Here is a 24,027-nt window from a genome sequence, read left to right on the forward strand (position 1 = left end):
TGGTCAATTAAGTGAATGAGCAGTACAAGGCCCGGGAGCCCACCATGTTAGTTTACCTAGCTAAGGTTGGAGAGATCCTCCTGTACTTCTGCTCTTGGTATATCTAGCAAAATCCAAGGTCCAATGATGACGAGGCTAACGCACTCTCCAAGTTGGCCAATGCAACAAACAAAACCAAAAGAACTATCTACATCAAAGACCAACCACGACCGAGCATTGAGAGGGTGGAAAAAGAGGTCAACCCTGTTATGGTAGCATAGCTGAGCTAAATAGATCTCCTCATTGACTATATGCTCCACGGGACCCTACCCACATATCGTAATGTGACACGGAGAGTAGAGAGACAGTCCATTCGCTATGTAATCATCGGTAGCAACCATACCATACGTCATTCACGCTCCCCTATGAAAAATCCATGAAGATCTTTGCGAGTGACACTTGGGGGTAGGGCATTAACTCAAAAAGCCCTATGACAGGGATACTATTGACCAACGATGAAGGCAAACAGAGTACAGATTGCACAAAAGTGTGATAGGTGTCATTGACAGCTCGCTCTATAACCCTTTAGAAAATTCTAACATAGTACAAATGGGACCTGTCAAGGGGCCCTCTATTTATAGTGAAAGGACGTAGACAACCAATGAACGAGATGCACTAAATCTAACAAGCCACAAGGGAATGTGCCATTTCAATTTTTGATAGCAAATTCAAATTTTGAATTCACGCACTTTATTTGAAATTCAAATCTATCGCGTGTGCCAACCTGCTCTTTAGATCGGAATAGGTGAGCAGACCAAGCTAAACAATAGACCAACCGAACCAGTCATTTCGGTCCAATGATCCACAATGAACTACTCCCTTCACTAAACCAACCTTGAGTCGGGAGTGGGGGGTAATTGATGATGGGTGATTTGGCCCTCTAGTGATATTACAACATGTGGCACCCCAAAATCGTCATACGACATCTCGATGCCGCATAAACATTAACTTCAGGAGCACTTCGGACCTCCTCGACCCACCTCGGCAGGCTGACCTACGGACGCCCCAGAAGGTATCATGTTGGCGTAAGAGGCGACCTGCCTTCGCCGACCTGTCTGAGGCTCGATTGGTGACTTGCACAACATGACAAGTGATCTCCTTAACAAGTGGGTTATTGTCTCTGATTCCTTCGGGATCACATTGCCACGTCAACAAAACTGACTCTCGTCCCACCCGCATCGGAGGCAACCGGATAAGCATTTATCGCTTTACGTGGAGTTCATTTCTAGGCGTGAAACCACCTCCAAACAAGACCGATCGATGAGTTTGGACACGCTACTTGAAGCCCATGACAACCTACACCTATATAAAAGCACCCCATTCCTCATAAATGGTATGAACGATATAGCAATCACAACTCTCTAACTCTCTTGCTTTCTAGCATTCTAATACTCTTCATTGACGTAACCATAAGAGTGCTTACCTTGGGTAAAACAACCTGAGAATTATGTTACTCTTCTCTTGCAGCTCGACTAGGCGACCTCACTAGCCAGGCATCCAATCTTTCATCTAGTAGAGAGCGACCAAATCACACAACTTCAAGTTTAGGCCCAAGTTTTTTTTTTTTTTTTGGGCTCAAGCCAATCTTAAAGTTCAAAAACTCAAATGCAACTTGTGCAAAAGCTTTGATTGAATCAGGTTAGGCTTGAATTGGATATACCCAACTTGCACCCCAGCTCTATTGCCTGAAATTGTATCAACACAACTCATGCATCACATGGGACCTCGTTAGTAATAAATAAAAATAAAATAAAATTGATATCATAAAATGATGGGTAGTGGGATGCTTGGGGATAGGGTCAGGTTGACCGGTGGATTGGCGAGTTTCTAGAATTAAGGAATATAAGGAATACAACACACTGCATCCCTAAAAAAAAAAAGTAAAAGTACGGATATACCCAATGTAGATTTATGAATTTCAGTATACACCTATAAACATTCAAAATGTAAAAAAACCCACTCGATAAATCAATGTCGGCCCTTGGATTGGCATAATTTTCGAACTAGCAACCCAATTGTATTTTGGGCCTAAAAATTCTGACCATTGGTTGAATTGTCATTTTCCCCAAAAACCCCAAGGGACAAAAAAATTTAAAACTCTAGTGCCTTTGGCGCTCTGAACCTTGTTTTGCGACAAAGACACCCCTGTGTTTCCATTGAAATCTGCCTTACAATATTTTTAATCACCATATTACGCTTGTAATAAGAAAAAACACTATTCATCTTCCCCGACCTCACTATACACGAACAACAGCGGATATAAGGAGAGAGAAAGGGAGATCGGGGATTACCGCCGTTGTCGCGATGGTTGGTGTGAGAAACTGGGCTAGGGGTAGCGACGATGAATAGGAAAGTGGAGCGAATGGTTGGTGTGAGAAACTAAAAAAAAATCTCCAATTATTTCAGACAATTGTTGTAGTTGTTTGCTTTAATTCAGTTGAAGTTTTATGTACTATAGTACTGAAGCTGTAAGTTGAAGTACTTTTGGGGTTGGGGCCATTTCAAAGTAAATTGCAGTTAAATTATTTTTTGTTTTTAACTTTTTATCGAATGGAAAATTGCATTTGACAGGAAGAGAGGCAACGAAACATCTGCAGTGGAAACAACAACAACGTTCAAAATCGCCAGGGTCCTTGTTTCTTCTACCACCCACAGAACAACGAAGCCAACAACTTTGATTCCTCCAGGGGCCTCCACCAGGCCAGGTATGCTCTCTCTCTCTCTGTGCCTGCGGCATCACCGGCATTGGTACTATGTTTCATCGCCAGAAGTGCCCAGGTCCTATATCTAGAAATGGTTTTCCCTATCTCACCTGTTGCTTAACAAAACCAGACACCGGCAGCGATAACACAACTGACAGGAACCCAATTGTCGATACAGGTTCCACTTCGACTGCCCAACAATCCCTTGACCCCCGCACAGATCCAAACACCTACTTCCTCTTCATCCTCTACTTGGTTAGTATTTGATTTGGGTTCTAACAGCTACTAGGACAGCCGCGAGGTTGGATATCCTATCGTGAAAAGATATCTCAGTGACGATGCAGAACTTGCCGGTCTCCCTTTCTCTCATCCCCTATAGCCGTCAGAAGAGCAACCCCTGCTCCTCCACTTCCACCGTCGCTTCCGCCTTCAAACCCGTCACCGACTTCCATCACTGCAACCGATTGCAGTGGCGGATTCGAACTCAGCGGCGGTGAATCCACCACCGGCCTCTCTCCTTCTATTCTCACTTTTATTATTCATTTTATTTTTCTATTTCTACTCCTTCCCACAGTTGTCGCGCCCTCTATCACCGTCGAACCAGTTGCTGCCCCCCTTTGTACTTCCGTCGAATCTGTTGCTACCTCCAGCCTAGTTCGTCTCCTTCATCTTCGCCCATTCTTCCATCAGTCCAGTGGACAATAGAACAGGACTCCGTAGAATCTGCAACATTTGGGTTTTGGAGCATTCCCTATAGAGGAAGAAGAGAGATCAGGGGAGAGAGAAATGTGGATCTGTTGTTCATATATCGTGAGTTGGGAAAATGAACAGTGTTTTCTTCCAATTGTTTAATAGGGTAGTATGGGGATTGCAACGGCAGATTTCTACGGAAAGCTAACGAAAGGGGGTTTTGTCTCACGGTCGTAGTACAGGGGACTTTGTCTTAAAACAAAGTACAAGGGGTATTTGTCTTAAAACAAAGTACAAGGGGTATTTGTCACAGACCCATGATACAGGGGGGTCTTTATAATTTACCCTAAAAAAGACCACACTGCTCTTCCATTTTTAAACCTTTGGTCGATTGGAGCGGGCGGAGACTTGAAAAACAGCTTCTGCAAAACGAAAGCGCGAACCCTAGATCATCTATTCTTTCCATGAAGTAAGAGAGTGAGCATTCGGATACGCAACGATGGAGCTCCGTTTTAGATCAAGATCACTTGGACCTTGCTTCCTGATTCTTCTCTTCCTTATCTTCGTTTCAAGTGCGGTTCTCGCAGAGAATCGTCGCCCGAAGAATGTGCAGGTTTCGCTTCGTGCTAAATGGTCTGGAACTCCATTGTTGTTGGAAGCCGGGTACGTTTTTATGTTTTGGTTATTCCATTTGTTGTTTTCTGATCTTCTTCTGAGCCGATCAATATAGTTTGCTTGTTCAGTGGTGTATGTTGGTTTACGTTAATTTCGTTATTGGCCTTTAGAATGTCTGTGAAATGGTGAAATAGTTTTTGTTCCTTTATTTATTTTTTGATATTTCCCAAAATTGATTTAGTAGTAAGCAGTGAGCAATGAATAAAGAATGCAACTTTAGACATTAATCTTGAAATCACAGCTTTAGACATTATCTTTTGTCATGCTGTCACTGATAAAAAAAAATCTTTTGGCATGCTGTCATTTGGGGCATTTTTGAGTTTGTTCTTAATAAAAAGTTCTGTTAATTATGAAAAGGGAGATCTATGCTGCCGGAAAGACATGAAACCGGAAGGGCTTTGACGAATCAAAATTCAAAACCCCCTGTGATTTTTGATAAATACCAGATGATTAATTACTACTTTACTTTTATGATACCGATTGGTTGGTCACATGTTTTTATCATGTCTTTCTGGTATTATAGTTGAAAGGCCATTACCCAATATTGGTCCCAGTTATCAAGGGGGTCTTGGTTCTTGGAGGGATGGACTGCGTAGAAACCCAACTTTTATTTATTTATTTTTAACTCTTTTTTTGGGGGCGCACGAAGTGGCTACTCTCAGGCTGGAACCCACATTCTCATATTTGTCGGTTAGGATTTTACCACTACACCAAACAATGGCATTGTGTTCTATCTAATCCACTTAATGGTATGAAATACATTCATTTCCTCTTTGTCATCTCAGTTATGAAGAATGCAAAAAGTCAAATCTTTGTCCCTGAATTTGTCAAAATGTGCATTTGCTAGGATTTGAAAAGGTAAAGGATGAGGCGAGTCACCATGATATCTAATGCTTGAGGTTCAACCTCAAGGTCAACGGGCATGGATTCAAGACTTCAAGCCTCATGAACCCCCACTGTTTTTCTTAATGAATTATTAAAATGAAAGAAAGCATAGAAGATTCAAAGTAAAGTAATAATATACTTACAGAAGGATTGGACAAGCACTTGCAAAAGGTAAAGGTAAAGGTAAAGCTAAAGCTAAAGCTTGAAAAGATTGTATTTACATCAATTATGAGATGCAGACTACTACAGCAGAGCTTGTGGGTCTTGTCAAGAGAATTTACATATCCACTATGGCTGTTTAAAGGAACTATGCAAATACTTATCAAAACAAAGGGAATTCTTAAATGTTGTATAAACTATATAAAAAGTGAAGTGTCTAATTTAACCAATATTTGTTTTTTATTTTTATAAATCATCATATAACTCTTAAAGCATGTAACTCATAAGTGTTGTATCCACTTGTTTATTTATTTTAGTATGTTTCTTTATGTTCTATATTCAAAAACTTGTGATGGAATATCACTGTACACTTTTTTTTTTTTGATTCCAACCATCTGTACCTCAAGTACTATCTTTTAACAGTGAATTATTATCGACTGGATGGAAGGACTTATTTTGGGAGTTCATTGAAGTTTGGTTACATGAAGAGGACAATATTGACTATTACACAGCAAAGGATTGTGTTCATAAGATTATTAAACATGTGAGGCCCCTCATCAGCGACCCTTTGGCATCACTTCTTGAATTTTCTCTTCCTCTTCGGTCAGCATCCCCAAGATTGGTTCTTTATCGACAATTAGCAGAGGATTCTCTATCATCTTTTCCACCATCAGATGTAACTATTACAAATGGTTTCACTTCCAATGTTTCAGAATCAGTTGCGAATGCAGGCAGTAAAAAAATAGGTGAGCTGCTGGTTGGCAAGAATCCAATAAGTCCTGGTGGAAAATGTTGCTGGGTGGATATCGGAAGCTCACTTATTTTTGATATTTCTGAACTGTTATTGTGGCTTAGTCATTCTGGATTGTAAGTCTTGTGCAATATTTTCATTTATATTGCTATTGCAACATCTTTTCTTGATTCTATTATCTTAATCATAGCTTCCATCATTATGTACATACCATGCCTTTGTTTCCAGATCAGGGGATGCACTTCAGCAGCCTGAACTATTTGAGTTCGATCATGTACACTTTGGTTCAAGTGTTTCTGGTCCTATTGCTGTTCTATATGGGGCTCTTGGAACAGACTGTTTCAAAGAGTTTCATGTTGCTCTAGTAGAAGCATCAATAAAGGTATTTTCAACTTGGAGCATGTTTTAGTACCTTTGTTCCATATGTTTATTAAAATGCATTACACTTTTAAGTTCTTGCTGTTTGATGTGGTGCCTTCAAAAAATTTGGAACACTGAAACGTATAAGTTATTTATTTCTTACGTTTGATGTTTTTCATCATCACTTAGTGTGTAAGTACTAATTAACATAACCAACGATTATGCACCTCAAGTGGGTTTAGAAGAAAGCATTAAAAGACAATTTTGGGAAAACTTAGAAGGATTAATCCAAGAAATTCCAAATGAAGACAAGATTTTTATAGAAGGGGACTTAAATGGGCATGTAGGAAACAAGCATACGATATTATATGGTGCATGGAGAATTTGGGTTTAGGGAGAGGAATGAATCAAGAGGTGCAATATTAGATTTTGCAGTAGCTTATTCACAAAAACTCTTCTGTTTCTCTCCCTCCAAATAGACCAACATACTGCAAAAGGGACACAACTCCAAATAATCCTGGGTTTCTTACTGCCTCTGAGCTTAGGCCACAAGGAGAATATTTCTGCTGAAGTTGATGGATGGAAGTCACTCATCCCAATTCCCAAATAGGAAAGAGAAGAACTTCCATATGAAGCTTGCTATGGAAGTTTAGAAAAATTATTAACAGGGAGTTGTGGAATAGCAGGGAGAGGGTGCTAATGGATGAGAAGCTTGCAATATTAATAGTGTTAAAAATAATACTTACCTTTGTAGAGTTAGACTTAGATTTATTGAATTAAAAGAGACACTAAATAAGATGAAGGGAAAAGTATTAGGACCTGATGGGATTCTAGTAGAAGCGTGGAAAGGTATGGGAGGTGTAGGCTTGTTATGGCTAACTAAGATACAATAAGATAGCAAAAATAAAGAACATGCTTGATTATTGGAGATATAATGGTATGATGCCTATATTTAAGAACAAAGGTGATATGTAAACTTGTAGGCTATGTTTGGTTTGAACTTTGAAGGAAAAGGTAGGGAAAGGCAAGGAAATCTATACAAGATTTGTAAAGGTTTCCTTATCTTTCCCTTCCTTTCCCTACTTTTTTCTTCAAACCAAACACAGCCGTAATAACTATTGGGGGATTAAACTCATAAGCCATACTATGAAACATTGGCAGAGAATATCCCAAACCCGTCCCAAACCTGCTTAACTTTTCCTCTCAATTTCCCAAACCCGTCTTGTGGCTCTTGTCCCAAATCCGTTAAACCTGTCCTGACCCGTCTTACCCGATTAACATTTAATTGTTGCTATCATTTTTCAAAATTGAAATTGAAATTCAGTTACTTTAATTGATAATGCCCATTAAATTCACCATAGTTGACTTTAGCACTCCGTTTACTATAATTGACTCCATAACCAACCTATTTAACACACCAACCATTCTCTTTTTGTTTCATTTTGATAAATCCTTGTTTAACAAAATGTAAATTGTTAATTTAGATATTTGAAAACAACTGCTCTTTCTTGTTTCATCTTGTATTTGCTAGTGTTGTTTGACCCTTGGGCTTGAAGTCTTACTGTTTTGGTTTTTGTATCATTATTTTCCATTCCTCCCAAGGTTAGGTCCCCAGCCAGTACCCGTCCCAAGACCCCAGATGGTTGGGACAACATTGGGTAATAGCCCTATTATCATTATTTTCTATGGAAGTCATACTGATTAAGTGCTCCTATTTCTTCCAGGGAAAAGTTAAATATGTTGTCAGGCCTGTATTACCTTCTGGTTGTGAAGCAGCAAGTGGCCAATGTGGTGTCATTGGTACAGGGGATTCTCCAAACTTGGGTGGTTATGGGGTGGAACTTGCTTTGAAGAACATGGAGTATAAAGCTATGGATGACAGTACCATAAAGAAAGGTTATAAGGAAATCCTTAGGCCCATTATTTATCCTACACTGTTTGAGTTCACATTTTAACTTTTCAAGTGAAGAATAGAATTTTATTCTATTTGGATGATTTAGATAACCATTTGATTAAAAAATGTGCCAACTTATCTTTCTCTTAGTACCATTTTTCATGTTTGTTTTTCTTCATGACTTCTTTAATTGGAAATGATTTCATACCGTGCCTTCTGCATAGTGGTTCAATTGGTTAATTTTTAGCCATAACATTTGATGGGTATAAATCATGTCTCTCTCAATTGCTTACCTACTTTATAGTTGACAATGAATGCAGCTCTCGAACATTAGACTCTTGCTTTGTTGGCTGGAAAGGAACTATATCTCTTTGGGTGAAAGGATAACTTTAATTAAATTGACTCTTGCTAATCTTCTAGTTTATTTTATGTCAGTCTTTATGATGCCTTAGGTAGTGGTAAAAAGAAATGAGAAGTTAATGAGGAATTTTCTTTGGGAACTGGGGGAGGGTAAGAAAGATCACTTGTTAAGATGGGAATTAGTGGTGAAAAGGAAGGAAGAAGGGGGTTTGCGTATTGGGATTGTGTTTGAAAAATCTGGTCCTTTTGAATAAGTGGCTTTGGCGGTTTCCTCTATAAAGTGAGAGGTGGCATAAAGATGTGGCTAGTATTCATGGCCAATCAAAGAATGGGTGGGATGCTGGTTGTCTGTGCAGAGCTACTGTTTCTGTACCTTGGAAACCTGTACATAGTATCCTTCCTTGTCTTAATTTTATAAAATATGATTTGGCTTCTGGTAGCATGATAACATTCTGGGAGGCTGTTTGGGTTGGGGAATCTCCATTCAGAGATGCTTTCCCCTCCCTCTTTGCTCTTTCCAGCCTTGTTTTCTTAATTTTATATTGATGGACCCAGATATTTCTTGTTTTAAATTGTTCCTTTATGAGTAAGATTTTCTTCTTTTGAGCTTAAGAAATATTTAAATGGTTTTGATTCTTTAATTGCAGGTGTCACTCTAGAAGATCCTCACACTGATGACCTTAGCCAGGAAGTTAGAGGGTTCATATTCTCCAGAATCTTGGTTTGTTTACAAACTATTTCTGAAGTTTAATGTCTTACATTAAGGTTTTCATAGTGTTATGTACACTCTAATAGTGTAATGGTCAATGACTGTTTTCTGATCAGTAATAAAAGTGTTTGTGGAGTGCCAACATGAAATATTATTAGAATTGACATATTCCCAATAAGAAGTATTGGTACTATGTGGAGAAATAGACAAGATGGTATTGTATATAATGAATTGGCAACACTATTTTAGATTTGTTGAGTAGCAATATTATTGCCTGCCTAATGGAGATGGTAACCACTTTGAGAAGATCAAAATTCTTTTTGGATGTGATGGATCTTAATTTTTTTTTGTGTAATATATTATTAGGTTGGTCTATTATAATAATCGAACATTCTATGAATTTAAGTTTTTCTTGGACTTATCTATTATTTAGTTTTGACTCTTAAAGAGCTAGGAATCTTTATCTCTTGGTTAGATGCTATGGTCATCTTTCAAATTGCAAAATAAATTTTGGAGTTGCATTGTAAGGTTGATCTTGATGTGGGTACCTTAGCTACGTATACTGAAATTTTGGGTTGTTTGGTGTCTGAATGGCCCCTCAAGTAGTTGGAACTTTCTTTTGATGGTAATCCTAGATCTAGAATCTTTTGGGACCTTGTCTTGAATAGATTTTTGAAGTTGTCCAATTAGAAAAGAAATTATATTTCCTTGGGGAGTAGAATCGCTATAATCACTTCCACTCTAGCAAATATGCCTACCTATTTCTTCTCAGTGTCTACAATTTTCAGCTTAGTAACAAAATGGCTAGAGAAGATGATGGGGGATTTTTTTTTATTGGAATTATATGGCCCACTCTAGCAAATTTGTGCCTATTTCTTTCAACTTTATTAATCAGAATTGCCTTTCTGACACCTGTTTTCTCTGCTGCCTCTTCCATGTTTCTTTATTTTCGTCATCTTCACAAGCTTTGTTCCGGAGTATCTAGATTCTCAAATAGTGAAAGTGCCCATCTTTCTTCAAAAGATTCTATCATTTTGTCCAATTGAAGAGTTTTCTTCTTTATTCTTCAAAAAAAAATCTGAAATAGATCAATGAGTTCAAAATCTCATTGCTTGTGTGTAATTGTTATATTTGGAATGATGCCTGTAGTTTGAGGCAGTTATTCTCTCTATGTGAAATTCTGGTTGCATTGAGGATGCAAATGCTTTGTTTTTCGTTTTTTTTATTTTTATTTTTATTTTTTGATCGTACTGTGGATGCAACTTAATATAAGATGTTGATGTAGTCACAGTTGAGCTTATGGGGGTTTATTCATCTTATACAATTTATATGCAGGAACGCAACCCAGACCTGACTACTGAAATAATGGCTTTTAGGGATTATCTATTGTCATCAACCATATCAGATACACTAGATATTTGGGAGTTGAAGGGTACATATCAATGATTTTCATTAGTATAGGATTTTGAGGCAATATATTTTAAGACTTTATATCATTAGGATCATTAGTTAACTGTAAAATGCTAAAACTCACATTAGTCACTTTTCGACAGATTTAGGTCATCAAACTGCACAAAGGATTGTCCATGCGTCTGATCCTCTGCAGGCAATGCAGGAAATAAATCAAAACTTTCCAAGTGTAGTTTCTTCATTATCTCGCATGAAGGTAGGTAATTTTACTTCTAATATTACTTGTTCTTACTGAATGCAAAATCTTCTAATGGATTGACTTGGGAAACTTTGGTCCAAAGTTATTCTTACTCCATTGTCCATGCTGGCTAACATACGTTCCTGTCAACTTTGGCAGCTCAATCATTCAATTAAAGATGAAATACTTTCAAATCAGCGGATGGTCCCACCTGGCAAGTCCTTGGTGGCTCTGAATGGTGCTTTAATCAATATAGAAGATATTGATCTTTATCTGTAATTTTTTTCTCCTGAACTAATCTTGTTATTACTTGATATCCTTTCTGTTATTCTCCACTTCTTAGAGAACAATGTTTTATTATTTTAAATGATTAGAAATATCCTGTTCAGGAAGAAAATGTAGTCCTTCATTTACTGAAATTGTGATTACACCTGAATCATATGTCCACTGCTGCTATTCCATTGGTTTCATTGATATCTGAAAATCTGAGGCTTTTTTTTTTTATTTATTTAAAATACAATGTACCTTTTATTTGTTATCGCAACTGTGCTGTTATGTGTTACTGTCTAAAGAGAGAAATAGGGAGTTAATGGTCGAGGGAATGAATCTAAAGGCTATTTGCATAAAAAAAGCAGCAAAGAACATTTTAGGAGAATCCAAAGGGAAATGACAAAGTGATAAAGAAACTTGGTGGTGGAATTAAGATATTCAAAATATAGCAAAAGTAGAATGAGCATGCTATAAAGGTTGTCAAAAAACCAAAAATGTATTAAACTTGGAAAAATATAAAAACATAAGAAATGAAGCTAAAAAGAGAGTGAAGTTAAATTTTAGACATATGATGAACAATATCATAAATTAGGCACTAAAGAGGGGAGAGAATGAAATTTATAAACTAGCAAAAATGAGAGAGAAAAGATAGAGATTTCCAACCTCTATGAGTTCGGAAAATCTAGACTCTGCTGGAATTGAGAAGATGGAAGAGAGGAAGGTGACAATTCCGGAAAAGGAGGTTAACACAGGTACAATGTTTTAAAACGCGCAGTCATGACTTGAGACATTCCACTACCTAGAGGCGTGAGGCATAAGCCTCCTGCACACAAGGAGGTGTGAGCCTCCTTGAGAGGAGGGGGCCAAGAGGAAGAAGGAAAAGGAAAGGGGGGAGGAAGAAGAGAGGAAGGGGAGATCTCATTTTTTCTCTATTTTTAATAAAAATCTTTTATATTAAGAAGAATAAAGATGGCACAACACTAGTTGAAAGGGGGGGTTGTCTTGTCGAAGTAGAGGCGAGCAAGCGAAGCGAGAAGACCCCCCTAACACAAAAAAGAAGAAAAAAAATTGGGCTGCATTGAAAAGGGGGTGGGGGCGAAGCCCTCCAGCCAAAGGGGCCGGGAGCGGACAACCTTCTTTCCCCTTATCTTTTCTTCCCTTCCCTTCCCTTTTCCTTTTTTTTTTCTTCTCTTTCTTTCCCTTCCCTTTCTTTTCTTTTCTTCGCTTTTCCTTTCTTTTCTTTCTTTTTTCTTTTTTTTTGAGTCTATCTATATGAGGTGTGCATGAGGTGGATGAGGCGTACACCTCTAGTTTGCCAGAGGCGTACGCCTCAGAGGTGTCAATGCCTCTGGCATACGCCTCAGGGCGTTCTGGGAGTGCCTCGCCCTCCATGCCTTTTAAAACACTGCATAGGTGCTAAGCTAGAATATAAAAGCAACGATGGAGGTAAGGCCAGAGGAAAGGAAGATGCAGATGATGGTGAGTCCTCTGATCGATAGGTTGAAGATGACATGACTTTTGAGGAGGTTGAGATTGGAAGGTTGGGTGTTGATCTAGGTCAAGTGAGCAAAACAGAAGAGAAGGAAAAGGATCAGTCTAGTCGGTTAGTCAGCAAGAAATCATGGAATGTGAGAACTCACAATATTGTGCATGTGACGAAGATCTTTTCAAGGCTAAAACTTGGCTTGGCAGGGACTGGACTTACAAAAAAATATAAATGGGTGTACAGAAGGAAAAGGGTGAGAGGTAATGGAATAATTGGTACCGATCATAGGGAGGAAACAATGCAAGCTCAGTCATAGGACCCCCTTTCGTTTAAGGGGACAACAGGAAAACAAGGTGAATGGGTTCGATCCTGAATCTGGTTCGATATGGCTAAGGCAGGAAAATGATGTTGATGAAGTTTCAGGTAAGGTAGATGTACAAAAATTGGTGGAACAGTTGGAAAAGCTTGGGTCTGGTGTTCTGGGGTGGTGAAGAATTTGATAGGAGGGTTTCTGAAGAATTTGAAAGAAAAAAAGAGGAAGAAAAATTGAAGAAAAAAAGCACAGAAAATAAGGAACAAGGAATGGGATGAGGAAGTTTCGAATCAACGGGATTAATTCACAGATGAAGGCCGATGTGGACATTTGGAAGGGTTCTTGCTTCTGATTAGATTGGGAGGTGGATTCTAGCTTTTTTTTGGGGTTTTTGTATTCGGTTCGTCCCGTGATTTTTTTTATAGAGTTGTTTGGGTAATCTTTTATTCTCAAGGTGTGGTTTTATTAGGATCTCTTTTTTGGGTTTTCCTAGGATGTTTCTTGCTTCTGGTGATATCTTATCATCTCTTGTTGTATTCTATCTTTCTTTTCTTTTTTAATGAATTTTTATTTGATTCTTCAAAAAAAAAACATGTTAGATGCATCTTCAACAAAAAAAAACATGTTAGATGCATTAAAGAGGAAGATCAAAGAGTCTTCAAGATCAGGAAATTAAGGAAAGAGGTAAAAACAATTGTGAAATGGCATTGAATGAAGAACAGGGATAGGGTGTGAGTGTAGAAGGGATGAATAACTCTAATAGTGTTCATTCATAAAAAAAATAACTCTAGTAGTGTTGAATGTAACATATACTTGCACAAAATTGGAATTATTAAAGCGGAGACACTAGACAAAATATAGAAGGGAAAGATGTTAGGACTCGATGGTATCCCAATATAAGTGTGGAAAGGCAAGGAATAGTAAGCTTATTATGGCTAACTACATTATTTAATAAGATAATGAAGACATAGAAGATATTGGATGAGTGGAGTAATTATCATGGAATTAACTCTTGAGCCACACTAAAAATAAAAGTTTCAGCATCCAAAATTTTCAAATTGTTCATATGGCCAATCATATATTTTAAATTATCAAAAATTCCCCATCATGGTCCTTTTTCTACTCACACTCACTTCCATCTTAAAAGACATAAAATACTCATGCAAATTGGCCAATGTAGCTCTAATCAGTGTGATCCTTTTCCCTTAAAGACATATAGCTTTTCTTCCAAGATATGAGCATGTAATATCATATTTCTAGCTTCAGTGCAGCCAAGAACTCAAATACCTGATTCCTTTAAACTATCTTCCTTTGGGTGGTAACATAGTCACAACCAATGTTTAGAGAACCGGGCCTGGCATAGATTTGGAGAAGGGTGAGGTTCATGGGTCAGAGGTTTGATCGGGGTCGAACTGTGATGATGTGGCATATATATATACTACGAGTCATATAAATACTATATATAATGTATTTTGCAACTTTCAATCTACTTAAATATGGTGGATGGATGGTAAAGCTTCTTAATTTTTAAAACAAATGACTAGGGTTCAAGCATTTTGACTTACATTTTCTTTAAAATATGTGCATAATAATGTAATATGTATAATAAATTATCGCTAGATAGCATAAGTAAGGAGGTGGATTAGTGGTAATTAAGTAATCTGTGAAAATACGAGGTCTTGGGTTCAAATCTTATTAACAACATTTTAAAATTTCACATATATATGGACTTGGGCGGTTTCATGAAACTGGGACTGGTTCAACAGGCCGGTGAGCCGATCCGCTTTTCTAAGCACTGGTCAGAACACTTCCAAAAAACAGTATCAAACAAGTGAACCTCTTGCCATAAAGACATAAGAGTGGACAAATACATGGCTAAAGAACGTCCCCCCTATTTAAGACTGTTTGTCTCAAACCACAGTTGATAGGCATGTGCTACATTTAGGGCGTTGTAGTATGCTGTAGCAGTACTTCCCAGATATCAATAAGTGGTAACAATTCTCATTCTGAGCCTTATACAAAGCCTCAAAGAGCACCAATTAGTTATTCCCATTGAACTTTATTGTAGTATGTTGTGAGCTTAGGGTATTTTTAGAGCTTATAGGGTTGTTCTATGTTACAGGCCTGTGAATAGGATCTCGTCACAGGTCGGTCCACGGGGAAAACCTCCTGTTTTCCCTTGTTCCTCCTTTTTCTTGAGGAACCTATCTTGGCGCCTTAATGGTGATTTGTTCAAGAGATCACCAACTCTCCCATACTCTGTCTTGACTGAGAATTTCGATGCCTCTATTGAATATCATTAGCTCCTTTAAATAGGAGATTACAAGAAGATAAGAATCCCACTTTTAGGAGGACTCCCTACTGATCTATACTACTGAATTTACATAAGAACACTGAACAGATAAGACTCCCTACTAGATAAGATAGAACTGTATCTAGCTAGATAAGATGAGTACACTGAATTAGATAAGATGAGAACACTGAGTTAATCGCCCACTACTGCTGCTGTCCATTAAACTCTGAATTAATCGCCCATTACTTCTACTGCCCATCATTGCTGCTGTTAGCGACTTTAAAAGCATCCACAACATTACTCCCCTCCTGGACTAAGAGCTTGTCCTCAAGCTCGAATTCAGGATGGGTGTCTTGAAACACAGTCAAAGGAATCCATTACAGGTGGAATGATTTTGCCCTCCTGGATCGGGTTCCAATGAAGAGGGTTCATCCTCATCTTCCTCTTGTTCCACTAGGAGCAGAAAAGTCTCTTGCACTTGTGCCCTACTGAGTAAGGTTCATCACAATTAAAACACTGTCCCCTCGCCCTGCGTTCCGCCATCTCAGCCCTGGACAAGTGCTTAATAGGGGTGCCACCATGCTGCTTCCCAAACTGGATGCTGATTTGGAATCGTGGCTCGGCTGTGGTTTCTATTCCCGGCTGGCTGCTGAAGATGGGGCCATGCCGAGTGGTTTTGGGGGTGCCCATGCTGTTTGAGGCCTCCCCATACTGATACATCCGCAGTTGAGTTGCAGCTTGCGTTCAAAAGCGCGAGCCAAATTCATAGCAGTAACCAGATTGGGGGGATTTTGCATCTCCACATCCACCCTCAAAGTTTCTGCTAACCCCGCGGTGAACATGTCGACCTGCTGGTCTGGTCGTACCGATGATGCTCTTGCAAGTAGGGTCTTAAACTGACGCTGATATTCAGCCACTTTTCCCGTCTGTTTGAGGTTGATTAGTTCGCCTAATGGGTTGCTTGTTAATGGGGGCCCAAATCTGAGAAGGCAGTAGGATTTGAATTGGGTCCAACTGAGCCCGGGTTCCCCCTGCTCTAATCTATAAAACCAGAGCTGCGCCTCCTCCATCATTTGGAATGCCACTAAGCTTACCTTGTCTTTATCCTCTGTCCGTTGGTTGCGGAAGAACTTCTCACATCTGTACAGCCATCCCAACGGATCTCCCACGCCGTTATAGGAAGGGAACTCTAGCCTGCTGTATTTGGGAACGATTCTGCCGTGTCTGGACGGCGGCTGTTTGTGGTTGCAACCCCTTATGGATTCCTCTCTTTGCTAGAAAAGTAGAGCTCCATCATGCGCCTTAATTCTCGGACGTCTTCCTTGATCTCGCACACCTCCGTGCTGTTCTCCACAAGCTTGTGCTCCAGTTCATGAACCCTAGTTGTCAACTGCTCAAGGTCACCCATGACGCCTTGCTCTGATACCAAATTGTTACAGGCCCGCGAATAGGATCTTGTCACGGGTCGGTCCACGGGGAAAACCTCTTGTTTTCCCTTGTTCCTCCCTTTTCTTGAGGAACCTATCTTGGCGCCTTAATGGTGATTTGTTCAAGAGATCACCAACTCTACTCTCTCTTGATTGAGAATTTTGATGCCTCTATTGAATATCATTAGCTCCTTTAAATAGGAGATTACAAGAAGATAAGAATCCCACTTTTAGGAGGACTCCCTACTGATCTATACTACTGAATTTAGATAAGAACACTAAGCAGATAAGACTCCCAACTTGATAAAATAAGACTCCCTACTAGATAAGATAAGACTCCCTACTAGATAAAATAGAACTGTATCTAGCTAGATAAGATGAGTACACTGAATTAGATAAGATGAGAACACTAAGATGAGAACACTGAATTAGATAAGATGAGAACACTGAGTTAATCTCCCATTACTGCTGCTGTTAGCGGCTGTAAAAGCATCCACAACATTCTAGGTATCGACACACGCTTGGAATCTCCTCCTAAAGGATCCATTGCAACCAGATAAAACTAGATCAGCTCAAATACATCTTTTGGAATGCCTAGATAAGTATACTTCACCAAAAATCAAGAATATTAATAGTTTCTTAGGGTATATCACCAACCTCAGCGCCAAACAATAGAGGGAGAAAGTGGAACAGCTTCTGGCAAACTCGCTAGAACCTAGGGTTGTTCAAATTTGGTTGATAAGCCAAAAACTGAACGAACCAAATCGAATGGGTATTGGTTCGGTTTGGTTTTTATTTTTCCAAAAAATTGGTTTTTAGTTTTGGACCGGTTTGACTGAATTTTTCAACCGAATTGAACCGAAAATCGAATTAATATTGTTATTTAATCAAGAATATTAAATATTAATGCTTTATTTAATACTTTATGCTAATTAATTATTATATTTTCCAATGAACAATTTGTCAATTCCTCATTGGGTTTTAGGGCCATTTTAACTTTTAATTAATAATAGTTAATTAAAACCTAGACTCATTATTAATTGTTCATTAGTCATTAATTGTTTTTTGAAAATGGCCAATTCCCCATTGGCATAGGGCTTCGAGCCTATTTTGGCTTTTAAGTAATAATAGCTAATTAATTAAAACCATTGGACTTTGGGGTCATTCTAGCTTATAATTAAGAATCGTTAATTAAATAAAATCATTGGGTTTTGGGGCCATTTTAACTTTTAATCAATAACACTTATTAAATGCTTATCATTTATGTGGAGCCAGGGCCCAACCAAACCGAAAAACCGTACCAAATTCAGTTAAGGTCGGTTCGGTTAGAGGAAATAGTAAAACAGAATAGTCGGTTAGGTCCTCAGTTTGATCCAAATCGAACCGAACCAACCGAGTGCACCCCTACTAGAACTTAGGTGAAATTAAATTTTGATGGAACCTCTTGGGGCAATCCTGGACCCTCAGTAATTGGGGGAGTATTCAGAAATGAAGGTGTGGTGGTAGTATTCTGGATCGATTGGACATGAGGACTCTTTAAAAGCTGAGGTTCTTTCTCTCTTACAAGGGCTGAAATTAGCTAAACAGCTTGGGATGAAGCTGGGGAAGGTTGAAGGAGACTCAAAATTAGTTATCTCCTGGATGAGCTGCAACAATCTGGGTGCTTGGTTGTTCAGACTAACTTTTAGGGAGATGAGAAGATTGGCTTGGCTTTACAGGTGGATGCTTCTTTCAGATGGGTGAAAAGAATGGCAAATGAATTAGTTGATGTCCTAGCAAAGCAGGGGGTTTATAGGGAACAGTTTTTCTAGGCAGAATTGTTAACGTGTGGATATAAATGAATGGGTTGCTGGATTAATGTCCCAACATCATATGCAATGATTTAAATTCACATTTAATGGAAATTTCTGTTTCTGATAAAAAAGTTCTTGATGGTTTACTCCATGATCATGTGCTCAACTGGTATTTATTGAAATTTACATGGGCTTCTGATTGATTAACGCTTTTCAGGTACCATATCTTTCTAGTCCCATAGAAATTGACATATGTGTATGCATGCTCTGAGGAAAATTATCTGCTTAACCCTGTACTTCTTGTATATGTGCTTTTTTTCCCTTTTTTTACCATGGCCTGTATTTATGCAGTTATCCAACAAAACGGAAAATGTGGATGTTCCCCAAATATCCTTTAGATCTAGAAGAGGTCTTAGAGATTTTGAATGCAATTCCCTAATTATCCTTTTGGCCAAACTTGACTCTGTTTTTATGGATAGCCAAGTTGTAGGCAGTAGAGTTTGGTTTCCCCCTCCCGTGGGTCTGTTTTCTTGTGCTTCTTTCTTCATCTCTCTAGTCCAGTCAAACAACTTGGAGATGAACTTCCCTGTGAAAGAAATTTGGAGTCGATGTGCCTCATAGGGTTCAATCTTTCTGGTGGGGTGTGGTTCTGGGCAAGATCGGTACCTGTGATATGTTGCATTAAGAAGGCCTTTTATTTGCCTTTTCCCTCATATATGTTTTCTTTGCAAAGCAAGCGGCGAAACTATCCCCCATTTACTAATCTCCTGTACCTTTGCAAATTGTATTTGGTTGGAGTTGTGCTCTCTCCTTGGGTGCAGGTTGGAGGTTCCTCAAGTCATGGTAGGCGTGTTTATCCCTAAATCCTGATGCAAGGGCTGATGTTAGCCAAGAAACTTGGAGTCCAACTATGCGGGGTTGAAGGGGACTCCAAGGTGCTCATTTCTTGGATAAATAGCAATATTCGAGGAACTTGGGAATACAAACAGACAATAAGGGAAATTCAAACTTTAGCCAAGGAGGTAGGGGCAACATTTACTTAGATTAGGAGAACATCAGAACGGCAAATGGATTGGCAGATTACTTGGTCAAACAAGGGGTAAATAAGGAACAACTGTTTTGGGCTGAATTGCGGATGGGTGGATTCACTTTGGGTGTCTGGAATTTTTCTAGTCATTGTACTCCCTCTATTTGCTATTTAATTAATGAAATCTATGTCACTTATGAAAAGAGGATTATGTGGATGCGCTTCAAATGTCGACTTGGTGAATTTAAATGTAACCGAATATTGGTATCTAGAAATCATTACACTTGCTTTAATTTTGCTTGTTAGACTGTACACTTATTTTAATGAACTGTGGTTTCATCAAGAAATTAGAAGAAGACAATCATAAGGAAGAAGAATAATTGCTGTATTAGATAGAGAACTGTTAAATAACAAAGAAAACTCAACCAAGCCTTGTCCCAATTACATGGGGCTGGCGACACCAATTCTATTCCATCATTCCATACTTTTCAGAAATAACAAAGAATGATGCTGTCTTTTACTTATGTTGTCTTCAGTTTTCAACTATTGCTTATTTATTTATGTCGTAAATAGTTATAGCCAAGTACTTTGTAATCACTCTTTCTTTTACACTTCATTGACATCTTTCTGTAGGTTAATGGACATTGTTCAGCAAGAGTTGTCATTGGCTGATCACTTTTCCAAGTTTAAGGTGAACAATGCTGATTTGTGTTGGTGTTCTTTTAACCAATCTGTAATGGCAGACTTTATTGCAATTATTCATTAAATCACTTTCTGTTTTCTTATGTGCTCTATGTCATATAGATTCACACCTATTCTTTTTTCATGTTTCCTTGGCATTGAAAATACAAATAAAAAAATATATTTTTTTCATCAGTTAAAGAATTTCATAAAGAAAACTTGAAGACATTAAGGAGGTTTATGGCATTTCAGTCCAAGCACTAAGAAGCTAAACATCTCAACATCTCACCAGAACAAACATACTCAGGGCCTAAAAACAGATTTCTGATCGCCTGTTATGTGGGTTGTTGCCTGGGGAAACTGTTACATAGTCCCGGTTTATGCTTTCATGACCTTATCTGTATTGTATCTGTATATTTTATCTTCTTTACATACACAAGGCCATTACCTTATATTGGTCCCGAGTATTTGTGGTTATAGTTGTTGAAACCCATGAATTAGGAAAATCTATTAACTTGGAGACTGGTGAATGAAGAGGGGGAGGTGATTAAAACCTTGGGCTTATATTTTATTGGTGGAGAGGAATTTGCAAGCAAAGCTCTTAGGAATTTGGAAGAAAAGTCTTGTTTGCTTTCAAAGCAAAAGGAGAAAAATGAATGAATTTGGGGTTAATGATGAGTTGAGACCTGTAGAAGATGGAGGTATATCAAAAGAGAATGATGGGCTGGTAGCTGATTAGAGCTAAAAAGAATTATTGCTGATACTCCAGAGGAATTGAAGATTTTCCCAGACGCAGGTAGATGGTTTAGAAGTCAGAAAAATACCTGGGTTGGTCATGTATCCAAAGTATTTGCCAGGTTAAAGGAGGGGGATACTTGGGATTGGATCTAATAAGAAGGTCAGGAAGACAAAGGGTAGCCCAGTGCATGAGGCTCCCAGCATTGTGAGTTATGGAGAAGGACAGATGTACACAGCCTTAACCCTGCACATACAGAGAGGCTGTTTTGGACCCTGGTCACCCAGGTTGCAATGAAGCAACCCATCTGTTGCGCCAAGGCCCATCCTCAAGGTCAAGAAGACAGAGGGTGATTAATAGAAGCAGATAGTCGCTTACTGTGGCCACTGATGCCGACAATTTATTGTATGTGGAGAGGGTAACTATTTGAAGGGTCCATTTGCTTGCTGGTGTAGGGTAGTGGGTAATGGTCAGAGGTTGATTATTGAGGGTCTCTTGGTTTTGATCTTGCAGATTGTTTAGGGATTCAAGTTTTTGTTAATGCTATTGTTGGTTCCTTGATGTTTGAGTTAGGGTAATTTGGATTTTAATTTCGTAAAGTGAATTGGAGAAGGTTAAAAAGGGGAAGTTGGGCTCCTGGGTTTTTGTTCTTTTTGGTATATATTGTGGGTGATTCCTTATCACCTCTTTGTAATTCTCTATCTTTTTTATTATTGAATTTTTTGAAGTTGGATTTGGATCGGATCCATCCACATCTTAATTTGATCCGATTATTGAAACTTCAAATCCAAATCCAACATATGGACTTGTAGGTGTGCATAGGCATTTGGATTTGTAGACATGCAATAAAGGAAGTATAAAATTGGGAGGGGAATTGGAATTAATCTTCAATCGTACACTGAGATCAGCAGATAGTGGTTAATGGTTTGTTGAGACATGGAGTAGACAATAACCAACTGTCTGGGTGGGGGATTGTCCTTTGAAGGAGCAGTTCTTTTTTGGATCAATAACCAATAAAAAAGGGCAGCCCGGTGCACGAGGCTCCTGCCATTGTGGGGTCTGGGGAGGGACAGATGTGCACAGCCTTACCCCTGCACGTGCAGAGAGGCTGTTTCCAAGATTCTGGTCACCCAGATCGAAGGCGATCAATAACCAATAATTTTATTAATTAATAAGGGACAATACAAAATACAACCCATCAATAAGGAGATAATTAGTTTTTATCTCCCACTTTTGGCCATTTCTCCTTACAAAATTACAAAAAAAAGCCCAAAAGGATTGCTCTCTCAGTCTCTCCATCCCATGTTTTGCAAGTTAATCAACCATGCTGTTTAAAGGAGTGGTTTCCGTCCTTGTTTCGACTTTTTACTTTTTATAAGATTACGTATTTACATCCTATAAAAAAAAAAGATTACGTATTTACATAATCTTGGTCACATTGTTAGGGAACTTGACGATCAAATGACAAGAAGTCATAGAACATAGGAAATTTTTTGAGAAAAATTTAACTAGGATTCATTAAAGGAAGATGATGTACATGAGAAGATGTACAAAGTAGGGGAAGAACCCCAACAACTTACAAAGGAGGAAGCTTGTCACTATACAAATGATCCAAATTCACGCCACATTTGGCTAAGCCATCTGCTGTATGTATAGTTGTCAAGGCTAAGGTTTAAAGTATCGGAAACGCCAAGTGTATTGGAAAGGCATTTTTAAGAGACGTATCGAGATACGCCTTGGATACGTATGCGTATCGGAGAAAAACTAAGATACGCATAGATACACTTTGAAGCACTGTAAGTACTTTAATAAATCATAAAAATACATAACAACACTAAATATAAGACCTAAATGAGGTGTATATACATTAAATTAATATATTTTAATGGTTTTATGAAGAAATATATTGTAGTTAATTATAATTTCATTAAAAATCCTATACTTAACTATAATTTATAAATTATAATTCTTAAGTTTTAATGTTTAATGGGATTGGAAAAAACCAATTCTCTTGTCCAACCATAAATTATGCATTAACACAACTTCTAAGTGAAATCATACTTAATAATTATTTATTATTTTCAAAAAATATAAAAATAAATAAACATTACATAATATATTCAAAAAATATTTATTAAAGAAGAAATTTCAATTGCCTTGGAGTATATAATAGATGATCCATAGAATTATAATATATTCAATCATTGTGATCAAATGATAAGATATATTTAGTTAATTATTATTTTTTTAATTCTATAAATATAAAAAAAATATTAAAGAAGAAATTTCAATTGGTGTGATCAAACGATAAAATATAATTAATTATTATTTATTTTTATTCTAAAATATAAAAAATCAAAAAAATATTAAAGAAGAAATTTCAATTGCTCTATGGATATGATAAATGAATGTATAGATCTAAAACATATTTAGTCTTTATACGCAGAGAAAAAATTATATTTTCAAATTTTTTGTTAATTTATATTTTCCCCAAATATCTCTTCAAATTTCTATAAATCTACAGATAACACAAAAAAATGTGATTTTGGATGTAAGAAATGTAGATTAACATAAATTTATACATTCAAGAAACAAGAAATCATAAGATATTATAAAAAATTGAAAAAAATTACCTATTTTTTACCATATTTTTTCAAAATTTGAAAATTCTTCAAAAAAAAAAAACGATTCACACTTGTTTCTTGCTAAAATTTTGCAAATCTAGCACTCTAGGAATAAGGTTTGGAGTTTTAGAGTCATTTGGGGGGTGAAAGAATCTTACTTTTCCCCTTTACTTTTTTTTTTTTTCGGTATTTGGCCGTATCTTTTTTGTCGATACGCTATCGACGCACCCTGATACACCTCCGATACACCTCTGATACGCCCCCGATACGGGTCCAATACACATGAAAAAAGATGATAAACGATTTCCATGCGTATCCCGTATCTGTTTTTAAAAGATACAATACGATAAGCCCTATACGAGGCGTATCGTATCGAAATTTTAAACCTTGGTCAAGGCACCGCCTAGGTGACAAGGCGCCCTTTGAGACTTGCCTCGCCTAATCGCCAAGCAGTTTTCTACTTCCTACTATAAAATGCTTTTTTATTCATTCTTTTTTGAGATTA

General features: G+C 37.8%; 1 protein-coding gene across 2 annotated transcripts in view; it reads left to right on the forward strand.

The window, feature by feature from the left end:
* The first annotated feature begins 3,799 nt into the window (after window positions 1-3,799).
* The window catches only part of EBS1 (EMS-MUTAGENIZED BRI1 SUPPRESSOR 1), a 106,662-nt gene continuing 86,434 nt past the window's right edge, over window positions 3,800-24,027 (forward strand). For both annotated transcript variants that reach the window (XM_088964733.1, XM_088964734.1), the window contains exons 1-9: window positions 3,800-4,094; window positions 5,574-6,017; window positions 6,130-6,283; window positions 7,986-8,157; window positions 9,163-9,236; window positions 10,560-10,656; window positions 10,778-10,890; window positions 11,032-11,147; window positions 20,115-20,172. In XM_088964733.1, coding sequence (XP_088820859.1) covers window positions 3,931-4,094; window positions 5,574-6,017; window positions 6,130-6,283; window positions 7,986-8,157; window positions 9,163-9,236; window positions 10,560-10,656; window positions 10,778-10,890; window positions 11,032-11,147; window positions 20,115-20,172 — 1,392 coding nt within the window. In that variant the 5' untranslated portion in view covers window positions 3,800-3,930. The remainder of the gene's footprint in view (window positions 4,095-5,573; window positions 6,018-6,129; window positions 6,284-7,985; window positions 8,158-9,162; window positions 9,237-10,559; window positions 10,657-10,777; window positions 10,891-11,031; window positions 11,148-20,114; window positions 20,173-24,027) is intronic.

This window comes from Nelumbo lutea, chromosome 1 (assembly GCF_056320005.1).
Source record: "Nelumbo lutea isolate HS-2025 chromosome 1, American lotus-T2T, whole genome shotgun sequence".
Taxonomy (NCBI): Eukaryota; Viridiplantae; Streptophyta; class Magnoliopsida; order Proteales; family Nelumbonaceae; genus Nelumbo; species Nelumbo lutea.